This window comes from Eptesicus fuscus, chromosome 19, assembly GCF_027574615.1.
Source record: "Eptesicus fuscus isolate TK198812 chromosome 19, DD_ASM_mEF_20220401, whole genome shotgun sequence".
Taxonomy (NCBI): Eukaryota; Metazoa; Chordata; class Mammalia; order Chiroptera; family Vespertilionidae; genus Eptesicus; species Eptesicus fuscus.
The window spans coordinates 29,578,409-29,600,851 of record NC_072491.1 but is presented as its reverse complement, the minus strand read 5'-3'; the positions used below and the strand labels follow the sequence as shown (position 1 = coordinate 29,600,851).

General features: G+C 41.4%; 1 protein-coding gene across 1 annotated transcript in view; it reads right to left on the bottom strand.

Moving 5' to 3' along the window:
• Positions 1 to 11,671: 11,671 nt before the first annotated feature.
• The window catches only part of XKR4 (XK related 4), a 281,629-nt gene continuing 270,857 nt past the window's right edge, over positions 11,672 to 22,443 (bottom strand). Inside the window, exon 3 of the mRNA XM_008143418.3 lies at positions 11,672 to 12,618. Coding sequence (XP_008141640.2) covers positions 11,672 to 12,618 — 947 coding nt within the window. The remainder of the gene's footprint in view (positions 12,619 to 22,443) is intronic.

The window sequence follows — 22,443 nt, the reverse complement described above, 5'->3', positions numbered from 1 at the left end:
ATGTGATAACCGGTTGGTCTTTGGCGATCAGAATGACATCGACCAACCAAGCCACAAGAAAAAAAAACTATTTTTTTTAAATTTGGAAGAAAAAAAAAAGATTTCACTTCTATCAACACTATAAAATTCACCATGAAGTAACCGCATCAAGTAGTTTAAACTATTCTTATGCCTAACGGTATAAGAAATTCTTAAAATTAAAACTCCTATTTGAAGAATAAAAAGTTAACAAATTTGTATTTTCCTTGAACAATCCTGTCAAACATTGGTAATGATTAAGCCTATGTGAAGAGCAGAGGGGGTAACTCTAAAATAATGGGAGATGGAAAAGAGCTGAATGAAAAGGCTCCTTGCCAGGAAGGGCCGGGTGTTGGAAGGAGCCTGTGGTGCAGCCACGTCTGAGTACACCGAGGACAGCCTCTCAAACCTCTTTCATTCATGTGTTTGTTGACAGTAAGTAAAAATCAAATAGCATTTCTCTACATTATTTACTTCTCTTTGCACAACAAAGAGCTTTTATTTAGCAGCAGAATATCACCAGCAATAGATTACTGCACAAGAAAGTTAAATTCCATTCCCTACAACACCTGAGCATTTTCTGTCTCTCTAGGCAACACCAGACAACCAGATGAAAAACCACGATTCAAACACCTAGATTTTCCCAACTATCCAGATGTTGGACATCGCAGAGACCAAATTTACTCCTTGAGTGACCTAATGCTCCACCTCCATTGGGAGATTTGCATTCATGTGGACAGTCTTTGCTTTTTAATAACACCATAGTGTCCACTTCAGTTTAGTGAAGATGGCTTAGCAACCATCTGGAAAATTCAGATGTTAAAAGCCCCCAGTGAAAAGAAACTTAATCATGAGGAACAATCAGAGCTTTAGGGCTATCAGTGGCCTAGTAGTTTTGTCTACATTGAAAACTTGCTTTTTTCCCCTTCCATTATTCTGAAAATCATTCTCACAAGAATTATTTTTCCAATTTGGGGATAGATGCACAGACTAGGTGATGGCAGAATCAAGATCCAAAATACGTTTAAATGAGTCAGTTAATATGTGCAAGCCAGGTTTAGTGAATGTGAACACAGAGGTCCTTGTGATGACATGAACTATTTACAATGGGCTAATGAGCAAGGCCATGGTGACCCTGAATCTCACGGTTGTTGAAATGAGGGATAATTCGATGGATCATGTCCTGCCAGCAAAAGTACTTACAAGACCTTAAACTATCGCATCATACAATCCACCAGAAGCTGTTGGCATGCAGAGCTATTTGGCAGCTCCAGTGTCCAAGGAGAATTGTCATGGGGGACAGTTTCCTTAAGGACAGAGTTAGGCTCAGACAGGAAACCACCGGCATCTCCTCTCTCTTCCCACTGCAGTCGTGCCTTGGCCTTTCGTAAACGGACACATCTGTTGTCATAGTTACGAAATGGCAGGGCCACCTTGGACCTCTGCTCTATAAGAAGGCAAGTATTCCTGACGACCCACTGACGGGTTTCCTCTTCAATCTCCACACCCCAGCCTCTACATTCATAGAAACCTTCTGCCCCAACACTACTCAGGGGCACCCTTACTCATAAGCCTTGTGGAAGAGAATGGCTTATTGCTCCTGTGTCTCCACAGTCAACCAACTCATTGTATATTAGAGTACCCTTTGTGCCTATTCTGGCTTTGGAGTTCAGGAAATTAACATTTTCTTCAACGTGTTGGTTTCCATTGCTTTGCAACTGCAAATTAGTCACATGGTGGCAGGCCACTTTTATTACCATTAGATTTCAGTTCTGAAAAGGACTTGCCAGGAGTGAGGACACAGCATGACACTGGTGCCTAAAACGGGGGACTATCGCTCAGGAGAAACATCTTTGAAACACAAGGAAAATGACCCCTGCTTCTTTTTCTTATTTCCTTTTTTTTTTTCCCATTTAGATTGCTTGTTGGATAAATTGGATGACTTTTCCTCATTCGTCTATGATTAACTTCTAAAATTCTTATATGAAGGCATTTAGACAGAAAACATTATACACCATATAGATGCCTGACTTTGTTGCAAACTCTGAAACTCTAAGGTGAAATCAATTCATTCTTACCCTGCAGCTCAAAGCTTTCTTTAAAAACAGAGAAGCCAGTCGGAAAGAAGCATGGTTTTAAATTAGGAGGCTATCTGTTTACGTATACGTGAACGGAGAATGTGAGATTGGGGGTTTTAGAGCTCACCACCAAGGTTTTGCAAGGGTCTAAGCAACAGGAGAGCCAGTTCCACATACAAATGCATCTCCGTTTGAAACTGGCAGTGTCACCACCTAGCAAGGCAGGAATCAAATTATTCAATAGCTACATCCATGCAGATTTTAACTCTGAAATTGAATTATAAATTTGATTTGTGTAAATTTGTTATTACAATGCTGACAACGGCACTTCCAAGAACTGAAGTAAGGGCAGCAGCTATACCCAGACTGATCAATCATGAAACAGGTGACAATATCATTTCTTTTTCATTTTCAAACACAAGTAGATTTGTATTCATTGAAAGTGAGTCCCTATGACCCAGTACCAATTTTCTCAGCTATGCAAGGCCCCAGACATCCATTGAATCTTTTTTCCTTTTTTTTTTTTTTTTCAAAGCAGTGCTTACTGGCAAAAGCAAATGAAGTGGGTGAATATTCATAGCATGAATGATGAAGAAGCAGTAGCAGGAATTCCCAAGTGCTGTACTTCACCGGGGTCTTTCTCTTCGGCAGGCCAGGCACATCACCACACGGCACAGAGCGCAGGGCTCCTTCCCACTAACTGATTAATTTTCCCTTGCAGTGGCTTGGCTACCATATTACAAGTCAAGAATTGGCAAGATTCAAGGGTCTGTTGAATGAATGAACACAAATCACCTTCAGTAAAGCTTGATAAGTTCCCAGACGGTTCTGTAAAAAAAAAAAGAAGGGAATCGATTGATGGCATCAGCAATATGCAGCTTGTGACATTGAGGCTTGCTGTCTGCGTGTGGCTGGCTCGCCCTCTTCCCCTTTCTCAAGGCAGGAGAGGTTTCTTTCTTTTCACATAACACCAAGCTTCTGATTCAGACCAAGGAAAATGTTTCACAACATACTTCAGAGAGCTGTTTTCTTTCCTATGTACAATACATTCGAAGGGTTAATAAAGGAAGTCAACTATTTTAGTTCTTTGAAAGAAGGAGAGAAAAGGACAATTCTTTGACTAGCTGACAGACCTCCTTTGCTTACAGGATATGTGCGATTGCTCCCAACTTAAATAGAATAAGAACTTCCGGAGGGCTAGATAGAAAGCCACAGGTCGAACGTCAGTTGCTAAGTTAATGCAACAGCACCTAACACACCCAAACAACAAGAGCTCATCTTCCAGAATCACAATGGGTTGAAATGCCTGTGTTGATTAAGACATGTACTGCTGGTTTGTAACCAAATAGGAATCTCTTAAAATAATAGAAACCCGAACTATATTTTCCGCATACTTGGGGGTGTTTTAGAACTTACTGGTAATGAATTAACTTGAAATAATTGTGTTGATTTGATACCAGAATGCCACCAGAACAGTTAGATTAAATTAGCTTAAACTCCACATCTCCATTTGTTAATATTTGTAGCATTTAATGAAATAGGAATTTGATTATTTCCATTTTAATGCAAATCAAGCAATAGAGAGAGAAGGGGGCTACCAGCTTAATTTTGTAGACGAGTGTATAATAAAAACATGAAACCTTACATTTTCCGAAATTCTAATAACAGAGTAGGTGACAGGCTGCAATAATAACACAAGAGAAAATTGTGTTGGTACTGTTCTGGTAATATTTGCTTATCAAGTTGATTAATTAGTTTTGATGTTAATCTCTTTTGTTAAACATCTTTGCTCTGCAGACATTGCATCGGTTACTATGCTTTTCTTGTTTGGTGCAGCGGCTAAAACAGCAGTAATCAGGGTAATGGGGGCATAAACCTAGAAATCGTGCCTTGGACCTCACACCATTATTCAGTCAACTATTTTATTGATGCCTAATGGGACTCACCAAGGAATTCTTTGAATTATTTGGAATCTGTAAAAATTATTATACTTTTTTGTCTCTCCTTCCTTTTACTCTATAGAGGACCTATGGGTTTATACAGTCCCTGACCAGAATTATTTCACTTATAAAAATTGGTTATGCAAGTTAATAGATATCTTTAAGCAACAAACTCCTTAGCTATATGGGAAGCCAATCCCTGTGGGCCACAAAGCAGAGAGACGTGGATTGGGCATAACGCCAGCATGAGTTTCCACACAGGGTGGGTCTGGCTGTCCTGACCCCTGAAGGGAATGCAACACAGGGTTGCTCTTCTGGGCACCCCAGGTATGGCTTTAGCACAACCTCTCAGGTTGCAGTAACCGAAGTTCATGTCTGGAAATGTGTTATTCCTAAATAATCGGTATGCTGGAGACAGATCTTATGTGCTGATGAAGGATGTTTTCTAAAGGACAGAGAAGTGGCCTATTCAAAAGTTCTTCAGACATTTGAGAGGCATCTAATTTCATGCCTTTTCTTAAAAGAAAGTCTTAGGAATATCCCCAAACTTTATCCAGAGGTAATTGTTTTTGAGTCAAATATTATGTGTCAAAAGAGTATTTCAACTTTTTTTTTGTTGCTTTTTGACTTTGATTGAAAAATATATAGTGTTGGAGCAGCACAAAAATAAATTATAAAATTACTCTTCTCTTTATAGGCTGTCATCTGTTGTGCCTTTATCTTGGATTTATATCATTACCTCATATTTGTCATTGTGAGGCTTACATAATACAATCTTGGAAACCCTTATGTTTCTTTATTGCTCTGGTATAGAATTAAATATAGATATTAAAAAGATAAGCAGTGTGGTAGAGCAGAAAAGAGGTAGAGTTGAAGTCAGAAGACTCTTACTCTGTTACTGACAACCAAATGGGAGCTGCTGGAGTGTGAGAATCCTTTTGTACTTGACCGCGTATTGCCCAATAATACAAATCATATAGATCATGCTTTTTGAATGAAAGACTGAAGGAATCCTGATTATAAACATTTCCTGATTTTTTGGAAGATCAGTTGTCTCATCTATGAAAGAAGTGTGCTGAAGTAACATTTGCATCTTTTTTAGATGCTATTTTTCATAGAAATTAGTGACTTCTAATTTAATATAACTTCATAAAAATCAGCTTAAATCTTATCAAAGTAAGAAGATGGATGATTACTTATATTTGTAATACATTAAATTCAGATTGATCATCATCAGGGTTAAGAACATTTTTGGTTTATTATTGATTACCTTTTTAGCATCAGTTCAAACAACAACAGACAGAGCTTACTACACAGCATCATTAAATGGGCTATAACTCTGTCTTCCTGTAAAATGCAGACACCTACATCTAAAATGAGGAGGGAGATGAAACATTAATTTCTTTATAATCAATTCGACAAATACTTGCCAAACATTTGCTATAGTCTTTGCATCCAACCTTTCAATCTAAGAGAAGGCTCCTAGATTTATATGATGGGAGAATCTAGTGGTATAATAAGCCTCTTAAATATTAAATTTTGTGATCTGAAAAACATGAAATAAATAAAATTTAGGGGGAAAATTATGGGAATGGAATAAAACAATGGCACTTCAAGGATTTGTTGATCTATCTTTCCTTCTTTTTTCTCTCTCTCTCTCTGGTCAAGGTAGCAAAGTAAGTTGTGGGGTTTAGTTATGTTTTAGTCTGCCTCACTGGATGACAGTAGCTAACATGTATAGGATACAAGAGAAGAACCATCAAGTTAATTTATACTTATTACTTACTTTAGTGTAGAGTAGGGCCATGAAGGAGGCCAGTGTCTGGGATGGAAGAGTAGCATTGATCTGCCTACTATGAATTAGGGAGTTGAAGTAAAGTTCAGTTACAGGTGATAGAGACTTTCATTTCTCATCATTGACTTGTTTATTTTTAACATTTCCTTCTGAAAGGCATCCTTGACTTTTAAATAAAATTTTCTCTGAAAAATTTGATCGTCAGACCATGATTTTGTTTCCCCTGAAATCTTGCCAAATCAGGAATATATTTTGGTGGGAAAATATTCTTTGGTCTCCCAGAAGGACCTGCGGTTGTTAAACGTTGTTACAAGCTGTGTTTGACTCTCAGCTCCACTCTTTCGTAGCTGTGGGACTTTGGCCATTTATTAATATCTCTGAGCTTAAGTTTTGTCATCTGCAAATTGTACTTAACTCATAGATGGTTGTGAGGGTTAAATGAGATCACATACAGGTAGCTCTTTAACACAGCACTAGGCAAATGATAAATTCTTGATCGTGGTAAACTACTTGCAATATGGGGAACTGAACTGTGAGAAAATCTAAGGAAAAAATAACCAAAGAAAAAATTGATTTAGCCAGTGTTTCTGACATATTATGTCAGTATATTATTTGTCAGTAAAATATTTTAGCAAAACAATTAGACATTTCAGGGACATTAAACCATCCCTTATTTAGCAGAACACAGGCCACAGAGGTTGGCTGGAGTTTTTCATATTTCTGGGCTAGATCACTGGGTACAAAATAACAAAAGTCTGATTTTTTTCCTTGCAGAATCTAGAGAGAAAGAGCTCCAAATAAATGGTGAAACAACGTGATACCTTAAATACTCACGGGAGTTTCTGAACTCCTCATTTCTGTGGGCAAATGGCTGTTTGCCACTTTTTCCGCGTGGCTTTCTGCTGTGAGAGCAGGTTGTGTGCGAGCTCGCCTAATTGCTACAATTGGCAAAATTAAATGGCTCATTGTGTTTTTATACAATCCCACCCACATTCCGCAGGTTTGCTTTTGACTGAGTAATTATACTGTGGAGGCTGTTGACACAGGCACATACTGACACAGCATCTGGATAAGACCTCTGTCCATGGACAGTGTTCTGTGGACAGTCCTGGGTGAGGGAGGGGGTGCCGCCCGACTGTCATTCCACAGCCTGATCCAGGTAAGGGCCAGAGATTTGGAAATGGGTGTGGGTGGTAGAGGGAGGTGGCCTGTCCTTAGCCATTTTGAAGTGCTCCAGCTCCATTTTGAAATGCTCCAGCTTCAGATGGGGAGGTGGAGGGTGTTATGAGTCACAAGCTGGCTAAAGCAATCATTTTGATTGTTGTCCAAGTGACACTGGATTCCTGAAGATAAATGAACATGAGTTCATCTGCATCCATCACTGAAATGATAGAATCAGCCACTTCAGGCCTGCTGTGTTTTCATCATGCACTTCAGCCAATGCCCTGAGCTACATTTCTGAAAGGCAGTCTGAGCTATTTTTAAAAGGGCTGTAAGGAACTCTCCTCAGAGAAGTAGGCATCTCATCCAAGCTTTATATAGAAACAGTAATGGCTAATGGCAAAGACGTGTGAGAATGCAGGGGAGCGCATATTTCGTCTAGAAAATGGTTCATTAGAAAAAAAGCATCTCTGGATTTTTTTGTCTAAACATTGTGTCAGAATTTCTTTCCGCTCAGTCGCATTTAGTGCATTTAAAGGCAAATGTGTCACCTTACACAACCCTGGTAAGGACACCAGAGGTTTTCTTGGCTGAATTCAATCGGTTCAGAGAAAGAACCTTTGAAATGACTCAAAACTCTTCATTTCAGCTTCTTAAAGGATGAGATCTTTAAGAAGTGATAAAGCTCATTCAAGCCAAAAGTGCTAGATTGTATCGAGGTACTTCCAACTGAAGTTCATAGGTGTGTTGCTATCTTACAGAGGGGCACTGCAAGCTTGGGTTGGTGCTGAAAAATGAGGAGGAAGTTTTATTTATCGAAAAGCTCATGTGTGAGTAACGTACCAATTTATATGCATAAAAAGGGAGCATATACTTTATCCCTTTCATCTGTTACTCTGTTGTGTGTGTGTGTGTGTGTATGATCTATAACATACACACATATATAGGATTATATATTTAAAAAAAATCATTTGAGATGTCATTTTTTCCCCATTTACTTTTAAGTTCTCATTGCTATGCTATCACTTCATTTATTCATAGATCAAAATAAAGTGGGCATTTAGAAATTAAGCGTAAGTACTTCATCATACTTTATCTTCAGGTTACCTTTATATATTTTGCCAATACTTGAACTGCATATTTTTGCTATGTCAATAAGAATTTATTTCATTTGTTGAGGTCACTGCATTGTCATAAATGAATAGTAACTGACGGTCTGCAAAGTCAATATTACTGGACTAGACAGTACACAGTTAAGTAGGACAAAGCAAACGTATGAAGAGAATTTAAAGGACATAGTCATTTTGGGGGACCAAACTTTGACTTAGGTAAAAAAATTCTTTTCTTCCACACAAATACTTGAAATCTGTGTGGTCAAGATCCATATGTTTTTAAATATTAACTATGGTTTCATTTTAAAATGCTACTTTGAAAGTGAAAAAATTTATACTATTTTCTTTAAGAAAATTGTATGGTACTATGCAAAAAGTGAGTACTGAGAGCAGACCCCTCCTCTTCAAGAAATCCAATAAGCTCATGCACAGGAAGTTGGAGCCCACAGAGAAAAAGTCCAGCATTTCCAGTTTGTATGCTAACCATGGCTTCTTCCTTTTGATTCCTCACGTACTCTCTGTGGAGGGTTTAATGGCAGATTGAAAACGAAATCTTAGGAAGAACTAAAATAGATATATCAAACTCTGTTCCTTTGTACATTGACAATGTCTCTTTAAATCCTAATACTTTACACTCTCTGTTATCCGTGTGTCTAGAAACTAATGACTTGTCATCCCCACACAGTCCAATGGCAGTGTTTCTAAGTCATGGAAGATTAAATCATGATTTACCTTGGGAGTAGATTTTTGTTGTTGTTATAATCTTGAGAAAAATTGTAAGTTATTACATGTAGGAGATGTCATTTCCTTAGCAAGAATTTTTGACTAAAACATCATAATCTTCAAGTATGTTGGATAACAGAGTATTTACAGTATTTGGGAAATTATTGAAAAATTCAAACTTCTTATACCCTTCTGACTATATTCTCACCTCTAAAACAAAGCACAGTACATTATCTTTTTTTAAAATTCACATAGCACTCATTTTGACTCTTAACATGTTAAATGGGAGATACAGTTGAGAAATAATTTAAGACTTACATGTTTGAAGAGTGATGGAGCCTGTGGCATTTGTGTTGATTAACGCTATTGTACTGTTATCTGTTATTTGCTCATGGAATCAAAGGTATAGTTCAACTGAGCAATTCAGTTTCCACAGATCATCAATTAAAAGGTGTCTTTGAAATAATAAAGCTAATAACTCATGGTTCTGCATAAAAGTGGACAATTTGTCAATATAATCATTTTTTTCCTTCTACAGTGGGGGCAGAAAGTTTTCACCAATTGCTGACAAGAGGGGTATCTTCCTGGGCCTTGACTGTTGACTAGCCAATCTTTTCACATCCAATCAACAGATCATTGTTTTTTAGTGAAAATCTTGCTTGGAGGATCAAATCATAGCAGAATAGGAAAGTATGCCTGCTGATAAAAATGGTCTATTTTTAAACATGGCTTTAGGACTTGTACCAAAAGAAGTCCTATGTTGAGTGCTCTATCATTTCCTGTGGATGTCATAACGGGGACAGCAGTCTCTGTATGGCACACCCATTACAGGTGGTGGCTATCGACCTTGACTATTTTAAATTAATTGGACAGTCCCAATAACTGGGTAATGAAGTTAAACTGACTGTTTTTCTTTTTTATTTAGAGCCTTGACTAATATGTCAGTTGGGTTCATATAAACCAGGGAAGGAAATTTAAGACATCTTCCACTGTGGTCAAGTTTGTCATAATGGATGGATGAAAGTAACCATTTACATCTTTGATTTCCTGGGAAACAATGGCCAGTCTTGACAAGCCCTTTCTAGTTAAGCTGATTCTCTCATCACCTGATATCCTGACAGCACCCCTGGCCAGGTTCCTGGGGACACAGACATGGCACAGTAGGGTGAATCTTGCAAAAGACAAGTGTTCTCAATACGCCAAGGCAGACTGATGGAATTTGTGGACCCAGTTTCTGACATCCCAAGTAATTGTGATATTTAAAGTATTTTAAACAGTTCCAGGTCTATAAAAAAAAAGTGATGATGCCTATATGCATACCCTATATTTCTTTATTACAAAAATATTGAAATAATCCATGAGTTATTCCACTCTGCACCAATTATAAAAAAATACTATCAAAGTTTGACCGGCACTTTTAATGCAACAAAAAGCACCATGACCGAGGACACTGGGAACAGAAAACGGGGAACGCTTGCTTGCTGTACGGAGGTATTTAAAACCAGAAGCTTGTTGTAAGAGTACAACTTTACAAATGATTCAAATACAAATCTTAGCTGGATCTAGTGATAAGCCCTCAATCAGTTCAGAAGGGTTTTCCCCTAGCATATTCACTGCATTTGTCTGCTCATACTTACTAAAAAGTGTCCCAAAGCCTCTAAAAGACACATCACTTTGACCTTGAATTGGTGGTGGTGGGGGAGTCTGTACACAGTGGAGAACTTGAATGTTCATTCCAGTTTCCGCTCCTGTGGGGCTCACGCCACTCCATCTCAGTTATCCAGGGCTTCCAGGTGAATCCTGGGATTGGACGGTGTTTGGCACTAGACAGGTGGGGCATGGCGTGTTCTGGACGTGTGCCTGCCTGAGCTCAGGCAGAGCCACGCCTCCTGAGACCTGACACATCCAGTTCCAGCCCGGTCCTCTCTCGCCAATCTGCTCTTACGTTCCAATGTGCGCTGCACAGGCCGGGGAATCAGACGCTCATTTTGCCTTTCCCCCCACTTTCTCTTCCTGTGTTTATTAAATTTTTGCAATTGAATACTGAATCACGATTACCATTTAATTTATGTCACTACGTCATCGAGCTCCTTGGTCTTACCAAACGCCATACATGTGCTGCATAGGATTTCTGTCATTAAAGATGTTCTCAACTGAAAACTTAAGATAAAAAACCAATCCTGACATGTGTTGAAAACGAACCATTCCTTCACTTCTAAATACACGTGTAAACACATTTGAGTTTGCTGTCCACTTGACAGGCTTTTCACACATGGTATGTATTGGTTTCCAAATGAGCATGGTTTATGAATTCTTTTCTAAGCAGTACTACTTTTTATTTTTTTCTGGAGTCTTGAGGGATATATTCTCTCTCTGTTTTAATATTCCTGTGAGAATCAGAGCTTTTCATCAAGAAAAATCACCTAAGCTATTTTGACAGAGGACTGGTGTTGTGTGTGTGTGTTAGTGCATGTGTGTGCATGTATGTGTGTATGACAATATATTTTTATGCAGAGATCAGTTAATTTCATCAAAACACCCTATTGATCAGAGGCAACATTTTCCATATTCATAGGACCCTCCGGTGGATGCGCTGAAAGACAGTGTAGGAGAAGTTGGTAGCAACCAGGAGTCCTCCTAGTGGCAGGAGACTGTCGGGGCTGCTGTTTGAAAGAAGACCAGCAGCAGGCAGTCAGCTGATGGAGGGTCAGACAGTAACCATGACGACGGTCAGACTACAAGCATGACAGCTCATTTCCCTACTCTAGGATGGAGTTTCATTATTGCCACAGGCCTGCCACCACCCTTTATCTGGCAGTTGTGGCTCCTCCAAGTCTTTTTGTTCTATAAAGTGGTTTCATACTCCAACCGCTCCTGAATAAGGGCATCATCTTTGTACTGCAGCCTTGGAGGAGACGGGGAACATTCAAAGGCTAAAATGGCCTTCCGGAGGCTTCGGTCCAAAACATGTCTCTCCCATGCTGGGTACCTATTCCTGAACAGGTCAATTTTAATGACAGATTCTTCAATCCGTGGTGGGCGAGATGATGGGGTGGATGGAGCTGTGGGCCTCACCTGAAAGACAGGTACACACCCATCCCGCTCTGCAAATTTCTGGTCGCGGTCGCTGACAACACTGCGGTTGTTGGAGATGGACCGCAGCGTGCTCGTGGCCACTTCTGGAGGCAGGGTGAAGGCAGCGACTGGGTCCTCACAAGCACAACTTGGTGACTGCCCGAATCTGGGTCCATTGGGGTGAAAGAAGGCATAATACATCAGCATAAAAACCACGCCCGTCAAAAAGCTGCTGAACACCACACACAGCGCTGGGATGGCAAATGCATCTGCAATCTGGGGAGCCTTGTAGAGGTACCAGAGGGCACTCAAGGCTGTATTTTCCAAAAGGATCACAAAATAGTAAATGAAGAGCCTGCAGCGTGTCCTGCCTTCCTTGACGTTGAACCAGCTGAAGATGTAGATGATCCCCACCACCATGTCGAACACAATCTCTTCCCATTTGGTGATACAGAATTCTGTCTCACAGTGGACGATCCAGAAGGTCATGATGCACCAGTGAAGGACGATGAAGATCCCAAAGTACAGCTGGAACACCGAGGCAAAGAGGGCAAAGGTGATGACCCTGGCAGCGATGGTGAAGAAGTGCCAGCAGAACTGGATGACGACAGCCATGTAGCTGATGGGCTTCTTGTCATCTCGAGAGTCCCGGAGGGCCTTCTGGTATGAGGCCAAGGCCCAAGCCAAAGACACCAGGGAGGCTGCCGCTGTGAAACCTACAAAGGCAAACGGGAAGACATTCTGTCAAAAGTGAGATGCAGTGTTGTCTCCTGGAAATAGTCATGCGGGCTGGGGGGCTTGAGACAGGCTAGCTTTGACCTCAGCAAAGACTGTAATTTCTTTGAGTTTTAGCTGGGCCAAACACTCAGAGGGGGCTCCTAGTATCTGTCCTCGATGGGACCCAACCACATGGAGAAGTCATGAACTAACCATGGAATGTAGGATCTGGAAATGGGGTGTGGCTTAACTTCCATGTATTTGGTGTACATAGACTCAGGAGGTAGTTTTGTGTAGTGGGAATATAGCCGTGGGTTGGAGGTTAACAAGATTGGGTTGCTGTTTTAACTTTGCCACTTATTACCTGCATGACTTTAGACAATTGTTTAAAGTGGTGTCCTCATTTATAAAGTAGATGATCTCTAAGGCTCCCTGTCAGCTTTGAGAATCTGTGATCTAAAAGCATGAACAGTCCCAGGAAACTCGAGGGGCTAGCTGGTTTACCATTCTGCTTCTAAACAAGAAAGGTGACTTAAGAATAAGAAAAGGAGCCCTAGCCGGTTTGGCTTGGTGGATAGAGCATCAGCCTGCGGACTGAAGGGTCCTAGGTTCGATTCCGGTCAAGGGCACATGCCTGGGTTGCGGGCTTGATCCCCAGTGGGGGGCATGCAGGAGGCAGCTGATCAATGATTCTCATCATTGATGATTCTATCTCTCTCTCCCTCTTCCTTCCTCTCTGAAATCAATAAAAATATATTTAAAAAAAAAAGAATAAGAAAAGGAGTCCATAGAACCTCGTTGGCAGTATTTCTTGTGATACCTGCTGTGTAGTTTGTCCCTCATATAATCTGACACTTGCTGCTACAGCTTTTGTATATTCTTTATGTCTTTCCCTTAGAAGAAGACATGTCTGCTCACTCTCATCTCTGAATCTTTCATAAATTAAAGATTATACAGAAATCAGTCCTCAACCACTTCTCTTATTGTTTGATGAGGCCCATTTGGTTAGTATTCCTTCTCAAAGTATGTTTCCAAAATTTAAAAATCATTTGTGTTGCTTCCTTTCACTGTTGCTCCATTCACCTTGTCTGAAACATCACCTCGAAGGTCCAGATGTCCACAGGGCTCACTAAAAACACACTGGCCTTTTTTAGGAGCAAGATGGTTTGGGAATTCCACTTTGTCACTGAAATGTTATATCAATTTGCATCACAGCTGGTGTACTTATTGAGTTGTACCAAGACTTACCGAGACTACAAATAGTTTTGTGTTCTAAAGTCCTGCTGGCTTTTCTTCACAAGACTCTTACTAATCATAAACAGGCCACCTTATAGTCTTCTCCCGCTATGGAAGTAATAGGAGGGGATTGCCAAGAACTTGTACTTTCCTTTTGTTATATTTCAACAGAGAAGAGCTGTTGTCTCTGGTTCTTGAAAATGAATTTAAAAAATGACTCTTCTGGAAAAGAGCCACATTAATTGATAAAAAAAAACACCATTCAACCTCAATAGTTATTTCTTACTTATTCTCCTTGAGTAAGATGAATTCCAAAGAATAATTATTGATAAAGAAAGTGTTTCCTAACACCCAGGTCTCATATCTATTCCCAATAAAGTCCGTAGAATGTCTCATCCTACACTGGACCTTCAGTTTTTCTCTGGCCAGCACAAAATCTTTTATTACCATAACTCTCAGGCAGTTATGGCAATATTTTTAGGTCAATTGGAGACCAGTACACAAAGGAGTTTATGTTAATGTAATTTCTACATGGTGGAAACATATTCGCCAATGATACATCAATTACAAAGCAAATTCGTAAGTGAAAAGAGAGGAAAGGAGAAAATGTTTACAAAAGTAGAAAAAAGGTTAGGGAATGGGAAATAAAAGTTGATGGGATAATGACTCTGTGAATTATATACTTATTACAGTTTAGGATATAAGAACAGAAGTTGTGCAATTTAATTTTAACACCTTGTGTTGCAGAGAAGCCACTCATGACCTTGCTCTTTGCCAGGACCATTAGCAATGGTACTAACTGCTTCTTGAATAGACGGTGTTCTCTTTATGCTTTTAAGCTGTGAATGGATTGCAGCTTCTCCACAGGCACAGCTTCCTTCTTTTACCAACCCACATCCTGTAGGACAGTGTTTAAGCACAGCGCCGCCTTCAGGAAGATTCAGCATGGTCCGTCAGGCTTGAGCAAAACAGTGGAGTGGACTAAATCAGGATTGTCAGATCAGGGTACCAGTTTGCACAGGAAAATGTTATTAAAGGCTGTTTGTCAAAGCAGTGAAAAAGTAAAACAGCATCATAAAATTATCTGTTGTCATATTTAAAAGAATTAGAAAATTAGGTTAGTTCAAATTCTTTTGTAATTTTCATACCTTTTATTAATTCAGCCTGCTTTGACACTCAAGGAACTTGTTAAGACATTATTCTGACAGTAGAAAGCGAAGATTTTTCTATCAGTCTTGCTTTCTCTGTATCTTACAATTTAAGATATACTCACCAATGATATATGTGATAAGGGGTTAATTTCCAAAAATATATAAAGAAATCATATAACTCAACAGGAAAAAGACAAGCAATCCGATTAAAAAATGGGCAAAGGACACTTCTCCAAGGAGGACATACAATGGCCAAGAGACATATGAAAAAATGCTCAATGTCACTAATTATCAGAGAGATGCAAATTAAAACCACAAGGAGGTATCACCTCACACCTGCTGGAATGGCTACTATCAATAAATTAACAAATAACAAGTGCTGGTGAGGATGTGGAGAAAAGGGAGTCCTATTACACTGCTGGTGGGAATGCAGACTGGTGCAGCCACTGAGGAAAACAGTATGGCGTTTCCTCAAAAAATTAAAAATGGAACTGCTGTTTGACCTAATGATCCCACTTGGGACTATATCCTAAGAAACCCCAAAACACCAATCAGAAAAAATATACACACCTCTATGTTCATAGCAACACAATTTACAATAGCTAAGGTCTGGAAACAGCCAAGTGCCCATCAGAAGATGAGTGGATAAAAAAGCTGTGGTACATTTATACAATGGAATACTATGTAGCAGTAAAAAAGAAAGGATCTCTTACCCTTTGAGACAGCATGGATGGGCCTGGAGATTATTATGATAAGTGAAATAAGCTAGTCAGAGAAAGACAATTATCACATGATCTCACTTATATGTGGAATCTAATGAACAAAATAAAATGATGAACAAAATAGGACTATAGACATGGAAGAATAGAACAGACTGATAGATCTCAGAGGGAAGGGGAATGGGAAGAGATTAACCAATTTATATGCATATATGCATAGCCCATGGACACAGACAAGAGTGAGGTGAAGGTCTAGGTGGGCAGGGGGAGGGGGGAGCCAGGGGGAGGGTGACTCCAGGGGGGAAAGTAGGGGACATCTGTAATACCCTCAATAATAAAAATAATTTTTTAAAGAAGTGTGAATCATGACCAATTACTTTATGAATTCTCAGACTTAGCAACAATTAGAATTTCCCTTGTTCATTTGATTATGATTTTCTTTTTCACCTGTTTAGCAACTAGTTTTTAGAAGGCAAATATATTCCTGAACAGAAAATATAGGGCCATTCTAGAGTTACTCCTCATTACAAATTTATACCTGTTATGAAATGCTTAAGTTCTTAGTTTTTACAAAACTCTGTGAAATAAAATCTGTACGCCTGTCATGTGGTTTGTTGTCTGGATGTAAAGAAGAATTCCTGGAAATCCCCAGAGAATGTGTTAGAGGATTTAGGACTTACAGCCTACTTTTCTAAATGTATGGAGTCCGGGGAATTGAACCAACTACTCTAATTTTATGACTTTTCAACAAACAGAATGAGTCCGTCTCTTTCCTTCTTCTGTTGAAGGAAATAACCACAGCCCTTGCCCCACAACAGGCCAGCCAAAGGTTAGTCTCAGGGAAACACCTGGCCACTGGCCCATCTTCACAACCAAACTGCAGCTGGTAAGAAAGAGCTCTTCTTTTCAGCTTTAAAAGTTATTGCTATATAAAACTTCTGACATAAACAAAAGCAGAGAGAAGAATACAATAGATATACCCTTCATGCAGCATCAACTAAAGTCTTTTACCGAGTTCTAAACTCCATCTTAAGGAAAGCATAACTTTTGGCCAGCAGGGGGACCCCTCTCAATGGAGCCCCGGATCCACTCCTTCCTGAATCTTCCCGCATCTGCCCTTCCCTGAATGCTCTTTTCTCCCAAGTGACAGACAGAACTGTGTTGAAAGCTGACTGGCTACCAGCTGGTGTTTCATCGCACATTTTCGGCAGCCTGACCTGGTAACTCTCTGGGCCACCTGAACACCCAGGCTCATCTTGGCGTGCCTCTCTGTGCTCCAGCCACATTGCCATCTCTCCAGTCCTCACATGCTGAATAAGACCACATTTTCTTCCCAGAGCCAGAAAAGGCTTGCTCTCCTTGAAAAGTCACCTTTCAGTTTTTGGTTTAAGCATCATTCCTTTCCTTAGGGAACTGTCCTAGCGCCTAATCTAAATCCAATCACCTCATTGTAAGGGCCACAACACTGTGCTTGCTTGTTCTAGAGAGTATACCTCAGCACAACCATTGTGGTCATCTACCTGTGCGGGTGCTGATGGGCATGTCTCCCCACCTTTGGCTGACCACTGTGTCCCCAGCATCTGTCACTCTTCTTGTGCATCAATTTCTGAAATGAGTACATTTGTCATCCGGTTGCTGGATGTCATATTGTTTCCCTAGCTGATCACCATTTTGATTGCAAACATGTTGATGTCCCTTCCTTTCTCCCCATTTCTCTATCCTGCCTGTCAATTTCAATATTTTGGGGAGAAATTTAAAGTATGTTTTCACCAATAGTTTGGGAAGGAATGATTTACAAGATAACCCTCTTTGTCTATGGAGGTGAAACTATGCTATGACCATTCATAACATATTCAGTCTGTTCATCACAAACATGATAAGTTTTTCCCCTAATGGTACATTCCCTGAACAAACAAACAACAACAACAACAAAAAAAAATCACCAAATTTTAGCTGAAAACATAATATTGGTTTCTTATAGTCAAAGAACTTAATGATTTCCTTAATGAATTGAAGCTCAGAATCACAGACAAAAGAAGGAACAAGCATTTGTTGGGTCCTTGTTTTGCGCAGTGATGGGCTCGGTACCTACATCCTTTGTCCAATTTAAATTTCATGATGACACTTATAGGCAAGCACTGTTTTGCACTCAGGAAGAGAGGTTAAATGACTTGCCCAAGATCATGTAGTTAGCAAGAAGGGCAGGCATCCAAATTGCATAGATTCACAACTCTGAACACCACAATAATAGACTGGTATGGTTATCTGTACCAACAAGTGGGAAGGTGAGTTCTTGAATCTCCCACAATCTAAACTCATGGAGGGATGTTGATGACCCTCTTTAGCATCTGACCCCCCAATCTCCAAGCATCTAACTCCCAAGAGACTCCCATCATACCTGCTCCTTCAGGCTCAGAGCAACTATATTTGTCCCCAGGCCAACGTATCCCATTTTGGATTAACTTCACAAAATGGATCAGAAGCACAAGATCCTGGGAGGAAAACCATGCTATTCATTTCTTCCTATTTCCTGAACTAAAACAACTCACTTAGTTTTCCTGGATTTTCACCTAAAGAAAAATACTGCCCGATTTGAGCTGATCTAAGAGTAGCGGGTCATCAAATGAATACTGAGAAACAGAATGGTTTTCTATTTCTTCAGCATGCAGAGCTTGTCTCTTAGGTAGATATGAAAATCAGTAGCTCCACTTGGCTGGGCTCCTATTGAATACACCCGGTTGAAAGAATGTAACAATTGGGAAAAAATGTAAAGCCTTCTGGGCTCTCATCTTTGTGGAGTGCAGGTGAAGGTAAGGAAGGTAAGACAAGCTCCACTGGGCCTAAGGGGTTCTAAATCTTCTTGCATTGAAACCATTCATCTCTGGTTTAAACCTTGCAATATTCTTACTAAAAATACTTAAATGCTCTAATATATTCAGTTTGGGCAGGGATATGCATTCTTTTTGTAAGCCATTCTGAGGATTTCAAATTCTTTGCAAAGCAAATTGTAAGGCTGTTAAAGGGTTGATAAGGGAAACACTGAATTGAAATTTAAAAAATGTTTAATATTAAAGTAGTTGAAAAAAGTTGTTGGGAGAGGCAAAGTGTCTCCTCCTCCTCCTCCTCCTCCTTCCTCTTCTTCTTCTTCTTTTTTTTAATGTTTATTTTTTTATTGTTGACATTATTATATATGTTCCCTGTCCTCCTCCCACACCCAGCTCATGCCCCACTCCAGGCCTTCACCAAACTACTGTCTGTGGCCCTGACCAGTTTGGCTCAGTGGGTAGAGTGTCGGCCTGCAGACTGAAGGGTCCCAGGTTCGATTCCAGTCAAGGGGATGTACCTTGGTTGCGGGCACATCCCCAGTATGGGGTATGCAGGAGGCAGCTGATTGATGTTTCTCTCTCATCGATGCTTCTAACTCTCTATCCCTCTCCCTTCCTCTCTGTAAAAAATCAATAAAATATATTTAAAAAAAACACTACTGTCTGTGTCCATGGGTTATGCATCTATGCATATAAGTTCCCCCCAGCCCCCTCCCCTCTGAGTTCTGTCAGTCTGATCCATGCACCCATGCTTCTGGACCTATTTGTTCATCAGTTTAGTTTGTTCATTAGATTCCACATATAGGTGAGATCATGTGATACTTGTTTTGCTCTGACTGGCTTATTTCACTTAGCATAATGGTTTCCAGGTCCATCCATGCTGTTGCAAAGAGTAAGAAATCCTTCTTTTTGATAGCTGCATAGTATTCCATTGTGTAGATGTACCACAGACATCTTATCTACTCATCTACTGCTGGGCACTTGGGCTGTTTCCAGATCTTAGCTACTGTCAACAATGCTGCTATGAACATAGGGGTGCATACATTCTTTCTGACTGGTGTTTCAGGATTCTTGTGATGTATTCCCAGAAGTGGGATCATTTGCAAAGTGAAGGGCAAGAGGGCTCACGGGTGCAGGCTGGTCTCCTGCAGGCTTTATTCTGTCCCTGCCTGTGGAGGGCCAGCCCCTGTCCCTGGCAGGGCATCTGAGACAGAATCTTTCCTTGTTTCTCCTTTCCTATGCCCCCAAGGTGCCTTTGCAGTCTGCCATGCGTAGGAATTTGATGGGCCGTGTGCCACAAATCACCTGTTAGTGTCATCAGTATCGACAGTTACTGGCCTATGTAGGGGGATCTGTAATTCCATGGGACAGTGACAGAGTCTGGGTCCCCAGGGTTTATAATCAAGCGCTCATTCTAACGAGGACGGCTTGCAGTCACCCACATTCAGAGTTATCCATGCTTAGAGGACTTGGACGAGAGCCCAGAAGATGGGAAATGGGACCCAGCTGTGTCCTGGGTAAATAAAACTAAGGCGAGTGAGGCATGCTTGGGGTGGGTGGCATGGGGTGGAGGCAGAGCCAAGGATCTGGGGCGGTGCTGGCAGGGTGATGTCCATGATGCTATGAAGTGGCCTAAGTATTTGTGCTTATGGACAGCGGCAGCTGCAGCTCCTTTCTCTTACGGGAGAGGTAAGAGTCTGTTTCAATGGGGCTCTGCCTACCTTGGAGAGAGGAAGAAGGAAAGAACACCCCTGACGGGAGCATTCCCAAAGGAGAGGCCACGGAGGGGATGCGGGGCTGTGCCATTTGTGCAGATGTGCACTTGGCAGCATCTTCCAGGGACCAGGGGTTTGTATCTAGAAGGCTCAGCCTCAGGTCCTCCCCACCTTCCCTGCCCCCCTCTGTCCTTCCTTCAGTTCCTTCCTCCCGCAAACATTGCTGGAACGCCTATTAAGTGCCAGGCGCCGAGGCACTGGAATCTCTGGGAGACGGGCGTTTATGCGCAGCACGCAGATTTCCAACCCGGAGGGGGATGTGTAGAGGAGAGAGAGAAAGGCTTTGTCCTGAGGTTCTGTCCTGGAGGGGAAGGCAGCTCAGGAAGAGATCGCAGGTGCCAAGCTTGCAGGTGTGGCTGAGGCCGGAGGGGGGAGTTTGAGGAGGAGCAGGGAGCTGGCCAGAGGGCGTGGACCTGATATACCAGAACAGGACTTGGACTAGGGCCTCCTCATGGAGGCGATGGCACCTACGGCAGCCTCAGGGCAAGGTGTGCGAACCCCCAGGTGGCAGGGTGACAGTGGGGGGCACTCCAGGCAGAGATGGGAGGCTTTGCAACACATCCAGGGAACACAGCACTGAGGAGCAGGGGACTTCAGACCTACCAGCTGTGTGACTCTGGGAAAGTCACTTGACTTTGAAGGAGAATTAATGAAATCGTGTCTATTCAAGTATTTTGTATCACCTCTTGGCCTTTTGGCTAAGATCAAGGGCAAAGTATTTTCTGAGAAATACTTTATATATAAATAGAAAAAAAAACCTTCCTAAAAAATATTAGTCATTACAAACCCTAGCTTTCTTCTCAATTTTGCCCTCTTCTGCCTCCCCCCTCTGCACCCCCCAATTCTTTTATGCCTGGATTTAAAGGACATGTTACCTGAGGATGTTGGCTTTAATAGAATAAGGACAGAGAAAGCATAGAATGGGTGGTACAGATATTAAAGACATTTCCTTCACAGGCATTAAAGAAATTCTTTTGACAGGATACTATTTCTAACACTCACTTTAAAGTTGGAGGAAAAATAGGCGGCATTATTTATGTAGGTGGACTATGTACTTCATTTTATTTGGGTTAAAGAGTGATAAAAAAAAAAAGAGGCCGCTCGGTTGGAAAGAAGGAGAGGATGTAGGGGAATGGTTTCAGGGTTTGCAGGAAAGGATGAGGCAGGTTTTGAAGGGCCGGTTTTGGGAGATCCCAGGGGGCAGGGACAGTATTACTTCACAGGAGGGTTCATGAGGAGGGCATGGCTCAGCCTAGAGCAGGGGTGATCTCGAACCCCAGAACCTCCAGGCTCCGATCTCCAGGCCCCAGATGGGTCCCTCCCAGGGCTGGGAAGAAGGCGACGGACAGGGAAGGGTATGGGAGAAAGGGGGCTGGTTGGAGGACAGCGAGGGAGAGGGAATGGCTGCCCTCCAACCATGACGAGGCCCTTGGGAAGGGCAACAGACACTTCAGCTGTCGGCTTTTGATTTGCTTACGTTTCCTGGTTTTATTCCCCAAACAATTTCTGCCAGAAATGGATGCCCATTAAAAATATCTTGCTTCTCCTAAGATGTAGCTTTCTTTAAGGAAGAGGCCTCTTTTGGGGGGTGTGGGTTGGGACCCCCAGCTCCTGCCCGATTTCCCAGTGCCTTGCCCTTTGGGTTGCCTCATTTTGACTCTGTCAATAAGAAGAATATAGCTGGCTGCTGGGACCATTTAATAATGCAGCAATAAATTGTGCTTTCCAGCCCAGCAACGCCTTTCTAGGTGATTTACAAAAAAAAAAAATACAAAAAAAAATGACTCCATACCCGGAGGACACGGATACTTGTAGCATTATCTGTTCCTTTGGTTGGACGGGCTCAGAGAAAGCGCACCCTGCAAGGAGGACCCCAGGCCTCACAGATGGCCCAAAGTCAGCCTTCACAGCCACCCCTTCCTCACTCTCTCCGCCCCCTGCTGGACCCGAGTCCTTTCCCCTCTCCTCTTTAGGGGTCCCTTGGCAAACTCCTACACGACTGCCTCTGTGCTTTTGAGAAAGGAAAGCCCGAGAGGAAAGGCTATGAGAGCATCTGATAACATGATGACGTTGCCTTGCAGAGGAGAGGAACTAGCTGCTCTCTTTCCAGGAGCCATG